This window comes from Natator depressus, chromosome 25 (genome assembly GCF_965152275.1).
Source record: "Natator depressus isolate rNatDep1 chromosome 25, rNatDep2.hap1, whole genome shotgun sequence".
Lineage (NCBI taxonomy): Eukaryota > Metazoa > Chordata > Testudines > Cheloniidae > Natator > Natator depressus.
The window spans coordinates 1,317,690-1,341,033 of record NC_134258.1 but is presented as its reverse complement, the minus strand read 5'-3'; the positions used below and the strand labels follow the sequence as shown (position 1 = coordinate 1,341,033).

General features: G+C 43.0%; 1 protein-coding gene across 6 annotated transcripts in view; it reads right to left on the bottom strand.

The window, feature by feature from the left end:
* RANBP3 (RAN binding protein 3) overlaps positions 1-23,344 on the bottom strand; it is a 183,288-nt gene that overhangs the window by 96,600 nt on the left and 63,344 nt on the right. For all 6 annotated transcript variants that reach the window (XM_074939879.1, XM_074939881.1, XM_074939880.1 and 3 more), the window contains 2 exons: positions 5,022-5,058; positions 4,842-4,928 (listed from right to left, as the gene is read on the bottom strand). In XM_074939879.1, coding sequence (XP_074795980.1) covers positions 4,842-4,928; positions 5,022-5,058 — 124 coding nt within the window. The remainder of the gene's footprint in view (positions 1-4,841; positions 4,929-5,021; positions 5,059-23,344) is intronic.

Here is a 23,344-nt window from a genome sequence, read left to right as displayed (position 1 = left end):
ATGCGAGACTCTCCGAGACACTAGAGGCAGCTGGAATGTTCGTCACTGAGGGGAAAAAGACTTATTAAAGGTCTGGCAGGGTTTGAAGTCTGGAGTTTTGGGCATGCTCCCCTAAAAAAGGCGACAGACAAAGAGAGGCCAAGGTCTCGGGGGGAGAAAGGAGGTCCCAACTGCAAAAACAAAATGGGGAAACCACCCAAAAGCACCCAACGTGTGCAGGGAATACATACAATAAAATAGAATAAAAAATAAAGACAAGCAAGCTAGATGAACTCAAAGCTAACAGACACCACAACACTCCATCACTAGCCACAGACAGTTAGGAAGGAACTAGAGTGATCGCATATGTCCATTCTCCCATATACACTCTTTGATCGCAGCACAGGAACAGACCACCTGAACACTGCTACTAAAAACCTGTGATCAAAAGCGCACGGGTGTGCGCACACAGCTGGAGGGGAGCACCCATAGGGACAACTACTCAAAGAACACATTTTTTGATAACAGTAGTCAACTGTCTTACCAAGAGTCGAAACTTAGCTTAAATTACTTCCCAAGAGACAAAGCTAAACCAAATAAAAGCACTCCACATTCAAAACAAGTGTGTCCACAAAGGGGGTTATGTTATATCAGCATAGCTACAGTGCTAGAATTATACTGGTATAGTTATACCAGTAAATTTACTCATGTAGACAATGCTTAAGGGAAGTATTTACGAGAGTTTAAATGCACCATCTTATCTTAGCAAGTATTTGGCACCAGGTTGGTCCAATTATGAAGACCTAATGCTTGACTTTTGTGAGGTTTAAAATCAATATTTCCCAGAAAATAACTGCCCGTGCAACAAACCCTAAGATCATTAGATAACAGAGGCTCAAAGCAGATTCACAAACCATTGCTAGAATCAATGTTTTTTCACCCTACCTCACCAGGGTGTTTCAAGTTTTGGACCCTGTCACCTGGGAGCAGGCTGTTTGACTGGGATGGAATGCAAGACCCCGGCTGAGAGACTCATCTTGATAAAAGCCAGGTTGAGTCTAAATCCCTATCAGGATTAGCATGGGGCTGCTGGAATCATATCATATCATATATCTGGGCCACCCTGGGACTGCTGGAACATGGAGTCCTCACAACCTCTGATTCTGTTAGAGAGTTTTTAATGCGAAGAACACTGATGGCAAACACATCAAAGTTGGCTTCCCCAGCCACACAGAGGTAACACAAACACCAGACTTCTCTGAATGCTAACAATATTGGTGAGCTGGAGAGCCATTCAAATTAACTCCAACTTTGAGGAATTCAGGACACTCCCTATCTTCAAAGCAATAATAAAATGCTCATTGAGCCAACAATAAGCAAGTACTTTGGGCCAAGAATCCCCTCTGCTAGAGCTCTCCATCCCAGATATAATCTGTAATTTCTCATGACTTGTTGGATTTGGAGGTCCAGTCTTGGAGAAGATGTGATACCGGTCAGCACGAGGCAGGGAAATCCTAATGTCATTATTCTGATGACTACAATATAGGCTATTTTGAGATGAGTAGATCACTGTATCTGCATTCCCCATTGACAATGTCATACACTAAAAGTTTGCTGTCACCTGATCATGTACTCAGAGTACAGGTAAAACTGGTGCTCAATGATGAAAACAATCTGTGTCTGCCAAACCTGTGGTGCTTGGGATCACGTGCGTCTCATCTTGCTGAGCCACGTGCGATACAGCTGCATGATTAAAGACCAGCTGGATCTTGTGATACAGAATGATATTCTGACACCTCTCAAAAGATAGATCTGAGTTGTAAATCCTTCCAACAGAGAAATGTGAACACACCCAGTCAGTGAAAGCCAACAATATTACTACCCTCCAGCAACAACAATAGCGGACACGGACACCTCCAGTTAAGTGCCAGTCACAATGCTGATAAAGCTGATATCCTAGTTTATTCTGGAGTATTTTTGGAGAGGGGAGAATTAACTAGCCAAGTGACTGACATTCCCCAAATAATGGAAACATTAAGGACAGTCTCTGCCTTAAAGGGCAACTGCAAGGGCCAGGTTAGAATCACCACCAAATGAATAAGAAATCCTACAAAGGCTAAATACCAAAATGTCTCACAGGGCAGAGGTTCTCCCTAATGAAACTGGGGGGCGGGGAGTTCCTGTTACTCCATTTTAGTAGGATTTCAAATAAATGACAAACTCAATGAGGCAATGCCTCTAAGCAGTGTCTCTTCATTACTAGCCACACTGGGTGAATCATCTAAGACTGAACGCGTTATAAATTTTACATGTTGCAGGACTGACCAGTGATGACTCCTTGTGAATTGATGCTCCATGTGCCCCAGAGACTATTGTGCCACATGCCAGTGACCATGGGTCTAGTGCCAAACTCCCATCCTCAAATGCACTTCCATTTAATGGGCACTGTGATGAAGAGCACCAGCAGAAAGGTGCTCAGACAAAGCACAGCAAAGATTAAACCTAATCTTGCCTCCACAGGGACTCAAATCTGAGTCAGCAGAATAGTTCTTATGTCCCCCACTCCCACACATACACACTTCCCTCTGAAACATCAGAGACTGTCCACAACTTGAGAGGGGACACTGAATGGGATGGATCGGTGCTTTCAGGTAGGACACTTTCCTCTTTCTTAGAAGAATGGCTGGTGTGTTATGCTCAGGGCCATACTGATGGCCAGATTTGGGGTTAGGAAAAAAAATTGCCCTCAGTTCAGACTGGCAGGGACCTTGGAGGGTTTCAACTTCCTCTGCAGCATGGGGCATAGTTTACCTGCTGGGATCATCTGAACATCATCACCTGGCCGTTGCAGGGACCTCAGGCATTGGTGGAAACCTTGGCTCTCCTGTTCTCTTCACTGTTTAATCTGAGTCATGAATATTTTAGACTAACTGAAGTTTTAGGGCTAAGAATACGAGCAACTGGGTGAAATTTAATGGCCTATGATTTAGAGAAGGCCAGACTAGGTTGTCTAATGGTCCCTTCTAGCTTTACACTGTATGAAACTAAACAGCTATCACCAAGGCTTTCAGGGAATCTACAACATGATTGTCAAGCATCAGAGGGGTAGCCGTGTTAGTCTGGATCTGCAAAAGGGGCAAAGAGTCCTGTGGCACCTTATAGACTAACAGACGTATTGGAGCATAAGCTTTTGTGGGTGAATACCCACACTTCATCGGATGCCGACGAACTGGGTATTCACCCACAAAAGCTTATGCTCCAATATGTCTGTTAGTCTATAAGGTGCCACAGGACTCTTTGCCCCTTTTACAACATGATCGTTAATTATCTGTACTACAGCAGGACCTAGGAACCCCAATCAAGGATCAGAGACACATCATGCAAGTACTGTACAGATCGAAAATAAAGAACTTACAGCCTAAATGTCAGACAGGACACGACAGTGGAGAATACAAACTGGGTGGAATAACAGGAACAACAAATTAGCAAAAAAACTGAAGTCTCAGCTCATCTCTTTCTTAACCAATGCTAGCTGACAGTGATTCTGAAGCACAACAGAAGTAGACAGGTTAAGGAGCAACTTGCAGGAAAAATTGGCAGCTCTACCATTTGTGTTGGGGGGAGAGAGAGAGAGAGAGAGAGTGTGTGTGTGTCCCTCTTCCCCCCCCCCCCCCAATGTATGGGGAACAGTGTAAGAGAGTTGGTAGATGCTGGAGGGAGGAGTAGACAGGCAAGTGATGAAGATCACCTTCACCATGCCAGTGATGGCAAAGTCAACAGCTTGATAAGTCAATAGATCTGAAGGAAAGGGTGGGACTAAATGGTGAAGAGTCTCAAAAAGCAAAGATTCTGTTTGAAGCGGTGGAGGAGGTGGAGCCTGTAGAGAGGCACAGAGGGAGGTGATGTATCAGGAAGGTGAACCCAGTAGCAGCATTTTGAATAGACTTGAATAGAATGATGTGGCTGGTTTCATGGCCAGAGAAGAGACTACTAGTCAAGGCAGATGAAAATGCCTGAACAAGAGCCTTGATGGTCTGGACAGAAAGAAAAGTCTGAATCTTGGAAACTTTAGCTAGGTAGAAGCAGCAAGACTTGGACACTGCCCCTAAGTGTGGATCGAGAGACGGGGGTGAGTCAAAGATGACGCCTCAATTACAGGCCTAAGTGATGGTGTTATCCACAGTGACAGAAATAATGATCCAAGGCCTGGAAACTTGCTTTACAGTGAGAAACTAAAAAAGGTCACTATTTATTTTTATCTAAGACTAGTTATGGGGTGGCTTGATAAGTCTATGAACAGTAGAGAAGGTTTCAGTAGATATAGTTTGTAGTGTATCTAACAGACAAAGATAATAACAGGATCCAATGGTTGGAAGCTTAAGCTAGACAAATTCAGACTAGAAATAAGATGCACTTTCTTTGAATCAAAATTGCATGTCTTTCTAAATGATTCTGTCTAGCTGAACCTGAAGTTATGGGTTTGATGCAGGAATTACTGAGTGAAATTTTATGGTTTGTGTTATGCAAGAGGTCAGACTAGATGATTACAATAATCTTTCCTGGCCTGAATCTATGACTAAAGAAAGTTGTTTAATATCCCTGCTTTGTCTACTGATTTAAGCCCACATTCCTTACTGTTTTGCTTCAGTTGTGGCAGTGATGTGGATGAGACTTAGGTTCGTGAGTGAAGGCAGAGGCAAAAGCAGCACAATTTAAAGGAAAGAGGATCTGCTCGCCCTCCACCTTACATAGTCTGTCCACAGCATGGAAGATGATGGCAGGACCGGAGAATTAGACAGAAATCAAGGAAGTACATCTTCTCCCTTATTTTCTTGCTGTAAAAGAATTAGAAAACGTTTTACCTGTCTGTGAAGGAGGGAACTGTGTTAAAGATGAAGTTCTTTCACGTTTTACAGGAGGACAGTAACTCCCATCCTCATGGTCAGATTCTGTAGAGATAAAGGATTTAGAGATAAAACAGGCAAAATTCTGATTAGACAGCAACTAGAGATCTAAAATAACTAAAACACTTTCTTCCTTACCTTCTCCATCTTCTGGACTTGACCCATCTGCTGACCTCTGTAATCACAAGATAAGTTAAGATTTTATATCACAGACTGATAGAAAAAATACCCCATTCTCTAGATAATCCCATATGCCTTAATTGTTGGTTTGGAGACTTTCTGCTATCACAGATTGGTATTCAAACTGTAAAAACATTAGAGTAAATTATGTTCAAACATACTGGATAGCAGACAGACTCTCACTTAACAAGATGTAAACAAAAAGCACAAATGCTCAGTAATTAAGATTAATGGAGACATACTTTTTTGTCAGGTTTCAGAGTAGCAGCCGTGTTAGTCTGTATCCGCAAAAAGAAAAGGAGGACTTGTGGCACCTTAGAGACTAATAAATTTATTTGAGCATAAGCTTTCGTGAGCTACAGCTCACTTCATCAGATGCATTCAGTGGAAAATACAGTGGGGAGATTTATATACATAGAGAACATGAAACAATGGGTGTTACCCTACACACTGTAACCAGAGTGATCAGGTAAGGTGAGCTACTACCAGCAGGAAAGCGGGCGGGGGGAAGGAGGGGGAACCTTTTGTAAGGATAATCAAGGTGGGCCATTTCCAGCAGTTGACAAGAACAGTTGGGGGGGGAGGGAATAGACATTGGGAAATAGTTTTACTTTGTGTAATGACCCATCCACTCCCAGTCTTTATTCAAGCCTAAGTTAATTGTATCCAGTTTGCAAATTAATTCCTATTCAGCAGTCTCTCGTTGGAGTCTGTTTTTGAAGTTTTTTTGTTGAAGAATTAGAATCATAGAATATCAAGGTTGGAAGGGACCTCAGGAGGTCATCTAGTCCAACCCCCTGCTCAAAGCAGGACCAATCCCAAATTTTTGCCCCAGATCCCTAAATGGCCCCCTCAAGGATTGAACTCACAACCCTGGGTTTAGCAGGCCAATACTCAAACCACTGAGCTATCCCTCCCCCAACTTTTAGGTCTGTAATAGAGTGACCAAAGAGATTGAAGGGTTCTCTAACTGGTTTTTGAATGACGTCAAGAATTATAACATTCAAAAAACAGTCAGAGAACACTTCAATCTCTTTGGTCACTCAATTACAGACCTAAAAGTGGCAATTCTTCAACAAAAAAAACGTTAAAAACAGACTGCAACAAGAGACTGCTGAATTGGAATTAATTTGCAAGCTGGATACAATTAACTTCGGCTTGAATAAAGACTGGGAGTGGATGGGTCATTATACAAAGTAAAACTATTTCCCAATGTCTATTCCCTCCCCCCCCCCCCAACTGTTCCTCAGACGTTCTTGTCAACTGCTGGAAATGGCCCACCTTTATCATCACTACAAAAGGTGTTTTTTCTCCCCTGTTGGTGATAGCTCACCTTACCTGATCACTCTGGTTACAGTGTGTAGGGTGACACCCATTGTTTCATGTTCTCTGTGTATATAAAATCTCCCCACTATATTTTCCACTGAATGCATCCGATGAAGTGAGCTGTAGCTCACGAAAGCTTATGCTCAAATAAACTTGTTAGTCTCTAAGGTGCCACAAGTATACTTTTTTTGTATATCTCTTGTAACTAGCTGTATTTGAAAGTATGGAATCATAGAAAATCAGGGTTGGAAGGGACCTCAGGAGGTCATCTAATCCAACCCCCTGCTCAAAGCAGGACCATTACCCAGTTTTTGCCCCAGATCCCTAAATGGCCCCCTCAAGGATTGAACTCACAACCCTGGGTTTAGCAGGCCAATGCTCAAATCACTGAGCTATCCCTCCCCCCATTCTCAAGTACATTCTCAAGTGTTACAGTATCTGATATAAGCTATAAAGATTTTGACTACAGCAATTTAATTTTTCTATATTTTGAAAGCCCACAACTGATGAATGTGTGTGTGTCTGACTGGCTCAGGAAATTAAAATAAGTTTTGGTTGTTTAAACCCAAAAAATTCAAACTTCACAATAAGCATGTCAACTTCTTGGGAGTTTATTCTAAACCACTAGCGCACAAATTCCTTAAATATGAATAAACAGACCTCTCAACAGAAAGCAGTTAGTGTTTTTTTAAGTGTTCAAAGAGCTTTACAAGATGCAGCACCACTGGTAGTGGATCAAAACTGAAACCAGTATAAGAAATCATGATTAAGGCTACGATTAGTCATGGAGGTCGTGGAAGTCACAGAATACGTAACTTCCAGTGACCTCTGTGACTTCAGCGTGTGGGGCTTGGGGGCCAGGAGCCGCGGGATACCCCTTGCCGCCTCTTGCAGCCCCCAGAGCTCCAAGCTGCCACAGGTGGTGGGGGCCTCCAGAGCTCTCAGCTGCTGTGGGCAGTGGGGGACCCCTGGACCTGCAGACAGGAGTATCATCCCGCTGCTCCCAGCCATGGGCTGCGGGGGACTTTGCAGTTCCAATACACAAGCCAGGTGGGGGCCCCCGGAGCTCCTGCCCCGTTGCAGGCCGTGTGGGGACCTGGAGATCCCCATTTTGTCACAGACTTTTAGTAAGAGTTATGGACAGGTCACGGCACCTGTGAATTTTTCTTTTTTGCCCGTGACCTGTCCTTGACTTTTAATAAAAATATCCGTGACAAAATCTTAGCTTCCAAGGGCAAGTATCCTTTACATGTAACAAAAATCAATACACCTTTAAAAAAAACAAAACAAAAAAAACCCCCTACACTATTGACAATGACTAGATATTATCTATTTCATAGCTGTCCTTTTCAAGTAAAATTCTCAAGGTTTTAGAACTCTTTATTCTTTAAATTTCAGGAAAGAATGCTAGGTAATTATTTCTGAATATACACAGTTCCATATTTATCAGCCTTATGATAGTGATATTTAATTTTATGAACCATGCTATCACAAGATAACATGACCAAAGTAATGGCTGCAAATTGATATTATCAATCATGGTTGAAAATAACCTGTTTTCCCATCGAGAGGATGAAAGATGACTATGCAGTTCCATGACTGCCTCTTGGATCAACTAGGCCTGGAACCCTAGGGAGTTCCAGGAAAGAGGGAGAGCAAATTCTTGATTTAGTCATAAGTAGCACACAGAATGTGGTCCAAGAAATGCATACAGCTGAATCGCTTGGTAACAGCGATCATAATGCAATTAAAGTTCACATCTTGTAGGGGAAAAAATACCAAAGAAACCGACCACAGTTGCATTTAACTTCAAAAAGGACAACTACACAAAAATGAGGCGGCTAGTTATATGGAAATAAAAAGAACACTCACAAGAGTGAAATGTATGCCAGCTGCATAGAAACTTTTTAAAAACACTGTAACAGAGGCTCAAACTATATGTATACTCCAAATTTTAAAAAACAGTAAGACGACAATAACTAGCAGAGTTAAAGAGGGAGATAGGGATAAAAAGAAGTCTTTTAAAAATTGGAAGTCAGATCCTACTGAGGAAAACAGAAAGGAACAAACTCTGGCAAGTCAAGTGTAAAAGTATAACTAGGCAGGTCATAAAATAATAATTTCATGAACAGCTAGCAAAAGACAAAAAAAAGAGCAAAAAAAAAAGTTTATTTTTTAAGTACACCAGAAGCAGGAAGCCTGCCAAACAATCAGTGGGGCCATTCGATGATCAAAGTGCTAAAGGATCACTCAAAGACAACAAGACCATTGGGGAGAAGCTAGTTAAAGAAGTATGGGCTGGATGAATGGACTATAAAGTGGATAGAAAGCTGGCTAGATCATTGGGCTTAACGGGTAGTGATCAATGGCTCCATGTCTAGTTGGCAGCTGGTATCAAGCAGAGTGCCCCAGGGGCCAGTCCTGGGGCTGGTTTTGTTCAACATCTTTATTAATGATCTGGATGATGGGATGAGTTGCACCCTCAGCAAGTTCGCAGATGACACTAAGCTGGGGGGAGAGGTAGATATGCTGGAAGGTAGGGATAGGATACAGAGGGATCTAGACAAATTAGAGGATTGGGCCAAAAGAAATCTGATGAGGTTCAACAACGACAAGTGCAGAGTCCTGCACTTAGCAAGGAAGAATCCCATGCACTGCTACAGGCTGGGGACTGACTGGCTAAGCGGCAGTTCTGCAGAAAAGGACCTAGGGGTTACAGTGGACGAGAAGCTGGATATGAGTCAACAGTGTGCCCTTGTTGCCAAGAAGGCCAATGGCATTTTGGGATGTATAAGTAGGGGCATTGCCAGCAGATCGAGGGACGTGATCGTTCTCCTCTATTCGACATTGGTGAGGCCGCATCTAGAGTACTGTGTCCAGTTTTGGGCCCCACACTACAAGAAGGATGTGGAAAAATTGGAGAACGTCCAGCGGAGGGCAAAAAAACTTATTAGGGGGCTGGAACACATGATTTATGAGAGGTTTCAGAGTAATAGCCGTGTTAGTCTGTATTCGCAAAAAAAAAAAGGAGTACTTGTGGCACCTTAGAGACTAACCAATTTATTTAAGCATAAGCTTTCGTGAGCTACAGCTCACTTCATCAGATGCATACTGTGGAAAATACAGAAGATGTTCTTATACATACAAACCATGAAAAAATGGGTGTTTATCATACACATTGTAAGGAGAGTGATCACTTTAGATAAGCTATTACCAGCAGGAGAGTGGGGTGGGGGGAGAGAAAACCTTTTGTAGTGGTAAACACCCATTTTTTCATGGTTTGTATGTATAAGAACATCTTCTGTATTTTCCACAGTATGCATCTGATGAAGTGAGCTGTAGCTCACGAAAGCTTATGCTCAAATAATAGTCTCTAAGGTGCCACAAGTACTCCTTTTCTTTTTATGATTCATGAGGAGAGGCTGAGGGAACTGGGATTATTTAGTCTGCAGAAGAGAAGAATGAGGGGGGATTTGATAGCTGCTTTCAACAACCTGAAAGGGGGTTCCAAAGAGGATGGATCTAGATTGTTCTCAGTGGTAGCAGATGACAGAACAAGGAGTAATGGTCTCAAGTTGCAGTGGGGGATGCATCCAATGAAGTGAGCTGTAGCTTATGAAAGCTTTTGCTCAAATAAATTTGTCAGTCTCTAAGGTGCCACAAGTACTCCTTTTCTTTTTATGATTCTAAGCTAAATGAATTGTTTGCATCGGTCTTCACTGCATAAGATGAGGAAGAGTTCCACACCTAAGCCATTCTTTTTAGGTAACAAATCTGAGGAACTGTCCCAGACTGAGGTGTCAATAGAGGAGATTTGGAGAAAAAACCTGAAACAGTAAGTCAGCAGGACCAGGCGGTATGAACCCAAGAATCATAGAATATCAGGGTTGGAAGGGACCTCAGGAGGTCATCTAGTCCAACCCCCTGCTCAAAGCAGGACCAATCCCCAGCTAAATCATCCCAGCCAGGGCTTTGTCAAGCCTGACCTTAAAAACTTCAAAGGAAGGAGATTCCACCACCTCCCTAGGTAACCCATTCCAGTGTTTCACCACCCTCCTAGTGAAAAAGGTTTTCCTAATATCCAACCTAAACCTCCCCCACTGCAACTTGAGACCATTACTCCTCGTTCTGTCATCCAGCTACCACTGAGAACAGTCTAGAGCCATCCTCTTTGGAACCCCCTTTCAGGTAGTTGAAAGCAGCTATCAAATCCCCCCTCGTTCTTCTCTTCCGCAGACTAAACAATCCCAGTTCCCTCAGCCTCTCCTCATAAGTCATGTGTTCCAGCCCCCTAATCATTTTTGTTGCCTTCTGCTGGACTCTTGCCAATTTTTCCACATCCTTCTTGTAGCGTGGGGCCCAAAACTGGACACAGTATACAGTACAGATTTTTCCAGGGACTGAGGTGAGGCTGACTGGCCTGTAGTTCCCAGGATCCTCCTTCTTCCCTTTTTTAAAGATGGGCACTACATTAGCCTTTTTCCAGTCGTCCGGGACTTCCCCGGATCGCCATGAGTTTTCAAAGACCATTTGAGTTCTGAAGGAACTCAAATATGAAGTTGCAAAACTACTAACTGTGGTATGTAACCTATTGCTTAAATGATCCTGTCTCAGAGAACTAGAAGATAGCTAAAGTTACACCAATTTTTTTTAAAAAGGCTTGAGAGGCAATCCTGGCAACTACAGGCTAGTGTGCCTAACTTCAGTGCCAGGCAAATTGCTGGAAAGTATAGTAAAGAACAGAATTATCAAACATATAAATGAACACAATATGTTGAGGAAGAGTCAACCTGGCTTTTGTACAGGGAAATCATGCCTTGCCAATCTTTAGAATTCATTGAGGGGGTCAAACATGTGGAAAAGGATGATTCAGTGGACACAGTGCACTTAGACTTTCAGAAAGCCTTTGACAAGGTCCTTCACCAAAGGCACTTAAGCAATATAAGCAGTCATGGGATAAGAGGGAAGGTCCTCTTATGGATCAGTAACTGGTTAAAAGATAAGAAACAAAGCGTCAGTTTTCACAACGGAGAGAGCTAAATAGTGGAATCCCCCAAGGCTGTGTACTGGGACCAGTGCTGTTCAACATGTCCATAAATAATCTGGAAAAAGGGATAAACAGTGAGATGGCAAAATTTGCAGATGATACAAAATTACTTGACATAGTTACTGCCAAATCTGACTGACGAAAGTTACAAAAAGGTCTCATTAAACTGGCTGACTAGGCAACCCAATGGCTGATGAAATTCAAAGTAATGCATGCTGGAAAACATAAATGCAAAGTAATAGTTGATAAATGCGAAGTTGATAAATGCAAAAGTTGCAGAATGCGAAGTTGATAAATGCAAAGTAATGAATGCTGGAAAACATGATTCCAACTATACATACAAAATGATGGGATCTAAATTAATTGTTTCCACTCAAAAAAGAAGATCTTGGAGTTATCATGGATAGTTCTCTGAAAACATCTACTCAGTATGCACCAGCACTCATAAAAGCAAACAGAATGTTAGGTTAGAAACCATTAGGAAAGGATAAGACAGAAAATATAAAACCACTATATAAATCCATGATACACCCACACCTTGAATACTTCATGCAGTTCTGGTCAGCCCATCTCAAAACATATCTACTAGAACTGAAAAAAGTATAGAGATTGGCAAAAAAAAAAATGATCAAGGGTAAGGAACAGTTTCTATACGAGGAGAGATTAAAAGGACTAGGGCAGTCATAGAATCATAGAATATCAGGGTTGGAAGGGACCTCAGGGAGGTCACCTAGTCCAACCCCCTGCTCAAAGCAGGACCAATCCCCAACTAAATCATCTTAGAAAAGAGATGACTTGGGGGGAGAGGGGCAGCATGATAGAGGTCTATAAAATCATGACTGGTGTGGAAAGCATTATCTACCCCTTCACATAACACAAGAACCAGGGGTCACCCAATGAAATTAACAGGCAGCAGGTTTATAACAAACATAAGGAAGTACTTCTTTACACAACACACGGTCAAACTGTAGAACACATTACTAGGGGATGTTGTGAGGCTCAAAAGTGTAACTGGGTTCAAAAAATATTTTAGATAAGTTCATGGAGGATAGGTCCACCAACGATTCTTAGCCAAAATGGCCAGGGATGCAACCCTGTGTTCTGTGTGTCCCTAAACCTCTGACTGCCAAAAGCTGGACTGGATATCAGGGGATGTATCACTCAATAATTGCCCGGTTCTGTTCATTCCCTCTGAAGCATCTGGCACCAGCCACTGCCGGAAGACAGGATACTGAGCTAGGTGGACCATTCGTCTGAGCAAGTATAGACATTCTGATGTTCATTCTGGCACAAATAATCAAGAGCAACAAGGGACTTCCAGCATTTTGGACACTGCTGTACAATGTGTGCACTTACGATTGGTTTAGTCAATATGTCCTAATCCAACTCCTAAACAGGATCATAGAATCACAGGGTTAGAAGGGACCGCAAGGGTCATCTAGTCTAACCCCGTGCCAAGATGCAGGATTGGTTGTGTCTAAACCATCCAAGACAGATGACTATCCAGTCTCATCTTGAAAACCTCCAGTGAAGGAGCTTCCACAACCTTCCAAGGCAGGCTGTTCCATTTCCTACTGTTCTTACAGTTAGGAAGTTTTTCCTGAGATTTAATCTAAATCTGCTATGCTGTAGTATAGACCAAAACCTTTGCAGATTAAGGCAAAATAAAAAGCATGCATGCCAAATTTGCTAGTGGCTGCAGACGCTGCCAATATCATTTAAAAAGACAGTGGTTGCAAGCAACAGAAAGAGGAAAATCTCTCATGTGCTAATTTTTTTTCCTACTTAGCATGCCCATTGATATGAATGCCTGGGTTTCTCCCCCACACCAGAATCCAGAGATGGTTCAAAGCTGTCATTCAGGGCTCAGACAAGAAAGCACCTACCACCAATAATTCCAGACTGAAAAACTTTCCAAGCTGTAATTTATGTTAGCAAAACTATGTTAAATATCAGCAATTTCCACTAACCCTAACAACTAAGATATAACTTGCAGCACAACAAAATCATACAAGGGTGAGAAAATAAGATAAGCAAAAGAAAAATTCAACTTGGGTAATTAACTTCAGCCTGCTTAAAAATTTCCTCTACAGTTCTAGCTGGAGGAAGTATGATTCCCTTCTTGTCCCAAACTGTTTAACAGTGCACACCAACACTACTCAACAATTGCTGTGTTTTAGTGGTGGCTGAAATGACACTGACGAAGAACTTGCTTAAGCATTTTGGAATCCTTTATTATAGGCAGGGCTGGTAGCACTGCTTAAAGTTTCATCACACTTCCCATTATAAGACGCTGTTTTCAGTTGCCTATAACTTTGCCCAACTATTTGGGCTGAAATTTTCAATGCTGGGTGTTTGCCTCAGGCTGAATTGTTCTGCAAAGTTTCAGCCAAAACGGTTAGCCATTTCCAAGAACAAAGCTAGAGAAAAATACTTTTTTCTGCTGCTAAATTCCTGGTCACCCCCTTTCTTTAGAAAACTCTAGGGACCCCATGCTTTGGAGCAAGGACTTGAAATTGCTGAGCTGCATGTCAGCAATGTGCCTTTAGCCACCCTCTGTAAAAATTCACCCTAATTTTTAAAAAAATCCCAGCTTCCACATGCTCAGTAGAGACTTGCTAGAGCTTGACAGCTAAAATCACCAGCGAGTCTGTCCTCACTGAGCATGTCTGAGGGAAGAGCATCTTCGCAAGCAGGCTGGCTAACCTAGTGAGGAGGGCTTTAAACTAGGTTCACCGGGGGAAGGAGACCAAAGCCCTGAGGTAAGTCGGGAAGTGGGATACCAGGAGGAAGCACGAGCAGGACGACGCGAGAGGGAAGGGCTCCTGCCTCATACTGAGAAAGAGGGACGATCAGCGAGTTATCTCAAGTGCCTATACACAAATACAAGAAGCCTGGGAAACAAGCAGGGAGAACTGGAAGTCCTGGCACAGTCAAGGAATTATGATGTGATTGGAATAACAGAGACTTGGTGGGATAACTCACATGACTGGATGAAGTGAACTGTAGCTCACAAAAGCTTATGCTCAAATAAATTGGTTAGTCTCTAAGGTGCCACAAGTACTCCTTTTCTTTTTTCACATGACTGGAGTACTGTCATGGATGGATATAAACTGTTCAGGAAGGACAGGCAGGGCAGAAAGGGTGGGAGAGTTGCACTGCATGTAAGAGAGCAGTATGACTGCTCAGAGCTCCGGTATGAAACTGCAGAAAAACCTGAGAGTCTCTGGGTTAAGTTTAGAAGTGTGAGCAACAAGGGTGATGTCGTGGTGGGAGTCTGCTATAGACTACTGGACCAGGGGGATGAGGTGGACGAGGCTTTCTTCCGGCAACTCACGGAAGTTACTAGATCGCAAGCACTGGTTCTCATGGGAGACTTCAATCACCCTGATATCTGCTGGGAGAGCAATACAGCAGTGCACAGACAATCCAGGAAGTTTTTGGAAAGTGTAGAGGACAATTTCCTGGTGCAAGTGCTGGAGGAACCAACAGGGGCAGAGCTCTTCTTGACGTGCTGCTCACAAACCGGGAAGAATTAGTAGGGGAAGCAAAAGTGGATGGGAACCTGGGAGGCAGTGACCATGAAATGGTCGAGTTCAGGATCCTGACACAGGGAAGAAAGGAGAGCAGCAGAATACGGACCCTGGACTTCAGAAAAACAGACTGTGACTCCCTCAGGGAACTGATGGGCAGGATCCCCTGGGAGAATAACATGAGGGGGAAAGGAGTCCAGGAGACCTGGCTGTATTTTAAAGAAGTCTTATTGAGGTTACAGGGACAAACCATCCCAATGTGTAGAAAGAATAGTAAATATGGCAGGCGACCAGCTTGGCCTCACAGTGAAATCCTTGCTGATCTTAAACACAAAAAAGAAGCTTACAAGAAGTGGAAGATTGGACAAATGACCAGGGAAGAGTATAAAAATATTGCTTGGGGATGCAGGAGTGAAATCAGGAAGGCCAAATCACACCTGGAGTTGCAGCTACCAAGAGACGTGAAGGGTAACAAAAAGGGTTTCTATAGGTATGTTAGCAACAAGGTGGTGGTCAGGGAAAGTGTGGGCCCCTTACTGAATGAGGGAGGCAACCTAGTGACAGAGGATGTGGAAAAAGCTAATGTACTCAATGCTTTTTTTGCTTCTGTCTTCACGGACAAGGTCAGCTCCCAGACTACTGCACTGGGCAGCACAGCATGGGAGGAGGTGACCAGCCCTCTGTGGAGAAAGAAGTGGTTCGGGACTATATAGAAAAGCTGGAAAAGCACAAGTCCATGGGGCTGGATGCGCTGCATCCGAGAGTGCTAAAGGAGTTGGCGGATGTGATTGGAGCCATTGGCCATTATCTTTGAAAACTCATGGCGATAGGGGGGAAGTCCCGGAAGACTGGAAAAAGGCTAATGTAGTGCCCATCTTTAAAAAAGGGAAGGAGGAGGATCCTGGGAACTACAGGCCAGCCAGCCTCACCTCAGTCCCTGGAAAAATCATGGAACAGGTCCTCAAGGAATCAATTCTGAAGCACTTAGAGGAGAGGAAAGTGATCAGGAACAGTCAGCATGGATTCACCAAGGGCAAGTCGTGCCTGACTAATCTAATTGCCTTCTATGATGACATAACTGGCTCTGTGGATGAAGGGAAAGCAGTGAACATGTTGTTCCTTGACTTTAGCAAAGCTTTTGACACGGTCTCCCACAGTATTCTTGCCAGCAAGTTAAAGAAGTATGGGCTGGATGAATGGACGATAAGGTGGATAGAAAGTTGGCTAGATTGTCAGGCTCAAAGGGTAGTGATCAATGGCTCCATGTCTAGCTGGCAGCCGGTATCAAGTGGAGTGCCCAAAGGGTCGGTCCTCGGGCCGGTTTTGTTCAATATCTTCATAAATGATCTGGAGGACGGTATGGATTGCACCCTCAGCAAGTTTGCAGATGACACTAAACTGGGAGGAGAGGTAGATACAATGGAGGGTAGGGATAGGATACAGAGGGACCTAGACAAATTGGAGGATTGGGCCAAAAGAAATCTGATGAGGTTCAACAAGGACAAGTGTAGAGTCCTGCACTTAGGAAGGAAGAATCCCATGCACCACTACAGACTAGGGACCGAATGGTTTGGCAGCAGTTCTGCAGAAAAGGGCCTAGGGGTTACAGTGGAAGAGAAGCTGGATATGAGTCAACAGCGTGCCCTTGTTGCCAAGAAGGCCAATGGCATTTTGGGATGTATAAGTAGGGGCATTGCCAGCAGATAGGGGGACGTGATCGTTCCCCTCTATTCGACATTGGTGAAGCCTCATCTGGAGTACTGTGTCCAGTTTGGGCCCCACACTACAAGGAGGATGTGGAAAAATTGGAAAACGTCCAGCGGAGGGCAACAAAAATGATTAGGAGACTGAAACACATGACTTATGAGGAGAGGCTGAGGGAACTGGGATTGTTTAGTCTGCGGAAGAGAAGAATGAGGGGGGATTTGATAGCTGCTTTCAACTACCTGAAAGAGGGTTCCAAAGAGGATGCATCTAGACTGTTCTCAGTGATAGCAGATGACAGAACAAGGAGTAATGGTCTCAAGTTGCAGTGGGGGAGGTTTAGGTTGGATATTAGGAAAAACTTTTTCACTAGGAGGGTGGTGAAGCACTGGAATGTGTTACCTAGGAAGGTGGTGTAATCTCCTTCCTTTGAAGTTTGTACGGTCAGGCTTGACAAAGCCCTGGCTGGGATGATTTAGTTGGGGATTGGTCCTGCTTTGAGCAGGGGGTTGGACTAGACCTCCTGAGGTCCCTTCCAACCCTTATATTCTATGTCTGAGCCTTTCACAGCTCTTACTCCTGATTAGATAATGCATGCACCATCCTCACAAAGTGAGTGAGCATCCTCCAGCCCTAGGCTATAGGGGCAAAGCTGGGACTTTCCCCCTCCAGGCCTGGGCTATAGGGGCAAAGCTGGACTTTCCCTGTAATGGCTGCTCTGGGCTGGGGCCAGACCGGGCACCGGAACAGAAAGCAGGAAACCAGTTTCTCCTGTGCTCTCCATGTATTCCCTGCTGACACCCAGGAGGAGGAAGACATGTGATTTGAATGCAGAGGAGACAACAGCTAGACCTCAGGCAGTACAGAGGACGACTAGGGAACAGACTGGGACAAGGAGCCTGCAGGGATGGAGACTGGGACTGAATGCTAGCAGGTGGCAGCAACTAGGAATTGCTTGACAAGGAAACTAAGTCTGAGGCAAATGGGCAGGGGGAGTCCTAAGGGAACCAGTTGGAAAGGATAGGGAGAACCAGGACTCGCTTGGCAAAGAGACTGGGTCAAGGAGGACCCAGATTGGGTCAGAAGCCTAGGGAGGAGAACTTGTAACCAGTTGGGTCAGAGAGAGATCAGGGAGGGAAATGGGACAGTATAACATGTAATCAAAGACTATCAAAATGCATATGCAAAAGGAGGACAAATTAAGATCACACAGACCACTTTAATTCTGGCATTTCTCAGCTTTTGAGTGCTTGACTTTGCAACATTAACCTAATGTTTATTTAAAGGTAAATTAAGGCATCATCATTACTAAAGTTTCTGCTCTAAGTGTGCCAATACTTAGACCCACTGAATTTCTACAACTCAAGAATCAGTCTTCCATAGTCTAACCCAGTGGTTCCCAAACTTTAACAACCCATGAACCCCTTTCACTAAAATGTCAAGTCTCACAAACCCCCTCCTAAAAATGAACATTTCCAGGAATTTTCTCCTTTACCTCAGTATAAATTAGAAAAGCAGTGATCTTGGACATATAAAATTGGTTTTTATGACATGCTGATTACACACTATGTATTATTAATTATTATTTATCATGACAGTATCTTTATTACATTATGAAAACGGCAACACTCTTCCGAGATCTCACTTCCGTAGCTTGTATCACTTTGAATAAGCCTGTTATACGACAAGGCTCCTACATTTCATCGAGGAGTATCAGATGTGAAACAGCATGCAGGGATTTAAAAAGCCAACTCAAATCAAGAATTCCTCCTACACAAGCATTCAGGTCTTGAGCAGTCCAGGCAAACCAGGCACGTTACAACGAAGCTTAAACTTGTTCTTCATCATCATTTTTAAAACAATACTAGCTGCCTGTTTCATTTTAAAAATAGCAAAAAATATCCACCTCCCTTTGCATTTCTTATAAGGAGTCTTGAAGTGTAAATCTCCTCAGTGTGATATATATGCTATCTTTGATGTGCTTAGCTCTTGAAAGTCCAGGGGCTCTGGGTTGCTGGCCCCAGGGTCCCTAGGACAGCTCTGTCCGCCATTAGGGAATTTTTTCCCTGAGAACCCACTGTAACATTTCACGAATCCCCAGGGGGTTCACGAACCCCAGTTTAGGAACCACTGATCTAACCTGATCTCCTGCATAACACAGGCCACAGAACCTCACTCAGTAATTTCTGCATCAAGCCCAAAACTTCTTTAAGAAAGACATCCAGTCTTAAAGACTGGATGATGGAGAACCCACCACGTCCCTAAGTAAATTGTTTCAATGATAAATTTTCAACAAAGATGGCAATTAACATCTTATGTCTAGCGTAAATTTGTCTATTTTCAGCCTCCAACAACTGGACCTTTTTTCCTGCTAGATTAAAGAGCCCTCTTACTATCAGAAATACCTTTCCCATGCAGACTATGATCAAGGCACCTCTTAATCTTCTCTTGAATAAATTAAACATTGAGCTTCTTAAGTCTCTCACCATAAGGTGAGTTTTCCAGACTTTGAGTCATTCTTATAGTTCTTGAAGAATATTCCTAGGATCAGGTACTCTCTCTCCCAGAAATAGTGCTTGATTCTAATCCAATATTTAGAATACACTTAAGAAGACAATTTCCTCCTTTTGTCAAATACAGCATGATATGATTGACGAGGTCAAGGTACACAGGAACCTCACTTCAATAGCCAGGTAATTGTATATAGTCCATGTACTCCATGGCCGGTTGAAACTCAATTTTGTCTCAGTTTCATTTAAATTAAAGAATGAGTGTTTTAAAATTAAGTATGATAAATACAATCTATGCAGTAGTGTCCTAATGTTGTTTATTTTGATGGTAAATTCTATTTTACATTCTCCACACATTCAAGTTTTCAGTATCTCGGATTTCTGTACTAACAAAACAGCTGCATTGCAGAAGCTGTAAGGAGAAACTGTAGTATTTAGCAAGTGGGATAGGGACAGCTGCCACTTTTGGAGGCATGGGAAGCAGTTTGCAGGCATGTGGAATTAGCTGGATGTTTTTGCTACCATTATGAGTGATACAGTTATCAATGCTGACATTTCAATTGCAGTCTTTAGATTTCAGATCTTTCACTCTAGTGATATGACTAGCAAAATTCACAACTGTTGTCTTAGGCTACCTACAAACTCAGAAGACACCATTTCATTGGTTTACACAGTTACATTAGCAAGGTTTCCTTCACAAACATGAGGGCCAGAAACAAGCCTTCTAATTTAAAGCTTAGATACTTGAGAGCAATTCTGTGGCAAAGGGTGAATTCCACAGCAAATTCTACTCCTACAGAATTGCAGACCACATGGGGACCAGGATATAGTGTTCTAGGTCCTGATGTTTCAAAGGACTCAGACAGTACATCTGAATGCCTTGTCATCTTTGAAACTGGACACTGCTTAAAGGCTTCACCTGTTGTATTAGCCTCTAGTTAGCAAAAGTCTGAAAAAAAAAATGCAATTCCACCCCTTCCTGCTGCGAGGAGCTTTCCTCTCCTCCTTCACAGCATCCTGGCTGCTGCATCTCTCCACTACTTTAGCCTCTACTCCAACCTTCCAAATGCTTTCTCAGACAGAAGCATCATATTGACAAGTTTATTGACAGTTTCATTGCTGCCCAGAATCTTAATTTTACTTTGCTGCTGGTTGGTAAACAGAAGCAGCTGCAGAGGCAGTGGGCTGTCACATGTTTACAGAGTCAGAAAGACAACACCACATTAACATACAGTCATTTAACACCTCGAATGTTATCTTCATAAGCATAAGAGTTCTGCCACCCCTTGTACACAGTAACCTGAAACTCTGCAAAAACTGGAGAGAACTGGGGCTTCCCATTCACCAGTGATAAGTGGGTGAGGGGGTTTGTTTTAAGACCAAAGAGTTAGACTATGCTCTTTGTGGGCTGTGTCCTATTCTGCATTTTGCAAAGGACAATGAACATTTATAGTAGTACAAAAACAACAAACAATACTGAGGACCCTGGCCTTCTCTGTTAGCAAGGAACCATCATGGTGACTCAAAAGTCTCTCCATACCAATATTTGAAATTGGAGGAAAAGGAGATGCAGCAGCCAGTCATATAAAATGGCATCTACACAAAGCACTTCAATTTATTCCCTGATGAAGAAGAGAACCTCGGATTACTACATTTCAGAGGTCATTTATGGAAAATTAAATAAAATGGTATTCATTAATGTTTCCCTACGCAGATGTTATTCATCCTGTAGCATCTTTCTCCTCAGTCAATTCACCTGAGTGTCTTTCTCCTGTAAAATGCATGGCCTGAAGAGACAGCAGATTCTCTTCAATGCACACAAACACTATCTCTTCTTTGTTTGTCCATTGTGTCCTTAAATTCCATATTTTTGTGGTGTTTAGACATTGCTTGTAATTATTAGAATTAGAATTATTAGAACTGTCTGTTGGGAGTCTGAAAGGACAGGAAACAGGAAGGAGGGAGGAGGAGTTGAAGAGGCTGAGGGAGAGCTACTGAGCAGCAGCTTGGAAAAGAGGTTTCCACTTTATTTTTTAAAGTCCTGTTGAAGTTTGTTAGTACCTTGCCTGGCTACTACAACATTTTGGTGATGAGGGTGGGATCTTCTGCCTCTGAACCCACCTGCACCCTTTCTACAAAGCCCTGGTGATCCTCCAATTGCTTTTACTGCCTGGATCCATATGTTTGAGACTTATCTGCTTGCAATCAGTGCTACAGAGATTTCTGAAGAAAGCAAACATGCTCTGCTAATCCACTGCCTTAGAGCAGAAGGGCAGCGTATATTTTACACTTTTCCCCTTGCAGATGATAAATATGAGACTGCACTCACTGCATTAAAGAACTTTTTTGAAACAAAAGTGAATGTAGTAGCTAATCGCTACAGATTTCGCCAGCATGAGCAGAAACCAGGGGAGACTATAATGCAGTATATTGCTTCCCTGAGGAGTCTGATTGTAACTTGTGACTTTGGGAACATGGTAGATGAGATGATTAGAGACCACTCATTGAGAAAACAACCATGCTTCGTGTAAGAGAACGTTTACTTCTAGAAACGCAATTTACACTAGAAAAAGCAATAACCATTGCTACCCAGACTGAGTCAGCTACAGCTGAAGCCAAAATAATGGGCATGGATACAGGAGGCACAGTCCAGGCTGTGACTCCTTTGCAGAAAAGTTCACTATCGCTGCAGACAAACAATTACAAGAGAAAAACAGCTGAACAGAACCAAGCAAAGTATAAGGCTTTCACAAACAAGCGGCAGCATGCTAAGGAACCAAAGTTCCAGTGTGGTTCCTTCGTTAGGATACGAAAACCTGTAATTTTACGCAAAGGGGACCATAAATTCACAGTTCATCTTAAAATCACAGAGAAAAGAAGGGACCTTACACCTATCGACTTTCTGATGGGCGGGTATGGAATGCTTCTTATCTTGCACCTGCCTATGCACCAAGAGGAGATTATGCCAACACCCAGTCTGCATTGGATGACTTCACCGTAGTATCAACACCACCTGTCTGGACTAGAGACTATGTTATATAGTATCTATAGTGTTTTTAGTGTAATAATTCCGTCAACAGTATAGTGCCTTGTTTCCTATTTGTTCCTGTGGTTAGAACAACAATGTTTATTGTAATTGGGAAAGTTTCTTAAGAGAGCAGGGAATGTGGTGTTTAGATGTTGCTTGTAATGATTAGAATTGGGAGCACTGGCTGTTGGGAGTCTGAAAGGATAGGAAACAGGAAGGAGGGGGGAGGAGTTGAAGAGACTGAGGGAGAGCTATTGAGGGTGCAGCAGCAGCAGCTTGGAAAAGAGGTTTCCACTTTAAAAAAATAAAGTCCAGTTGAAGTTTGTTAGTATCTTGCCTGGCTGCTACAATAATTTGTTTACATACATCACTGTTAAAGGGTCATGGCAAAACAGGCAGAATTTAGGGCTTGTCTACACTGGCACTTTACAGTGCTGCAACTTTTTCGCTCAGGGGTGTGAAAAAATACCCCCTTGAGTGCAGCAAGTTTCAGCGCTGTAAAGCGCCAGTGTAAACAAAGCCATGTTCCCAGTGCAAGTAGCTACATTCCAATGTTTTTTAGAGCACTGGGACAGAGCCTGTAGATGCATTCTCCTAGATGGAGTTGAGCTTACATAGCTAGTTACCATGCCACATGCCCTGCAGCCTCACTTGCAGAGAGTGGGAAGGAGAGACCTGAGCACACTTTCCTCCAGCTAAATTCAGCTAGCAGATGATCCCTTGGGCACCACTGCAAGCTGGTGCAGATTAGAGCAGCCTCTGGTGTACACTAACCTGGGCCAGACGACTAGCAGAAAATCAAGGAACTGAAACCAGCTCTCAAAGCCCTCCATCCCCATGATACCAAGGGTAAACTTGACAAACAGGGAACCTAGCCAATGTCTGTCTGTCTCTACAGGTAACAGTAGTGCTAGGTGCACTGCCAGATCAACATTACTTACAATTCCTCCAGGTCTAGAATTAGCCTTACTTCACCAGCCTTCTGAGGGACATGAATGATGAATTATGTTCTGAAAGTCTATGATGGAACCAGGAATTTAGTGATATCAGCACTCAGAAGATGCATAGAAAAAAGCTAGGAGTTCTGTAGTATATTTTGAGGCAAGAGATTAATTGCATCTTGTTCTAGAAAT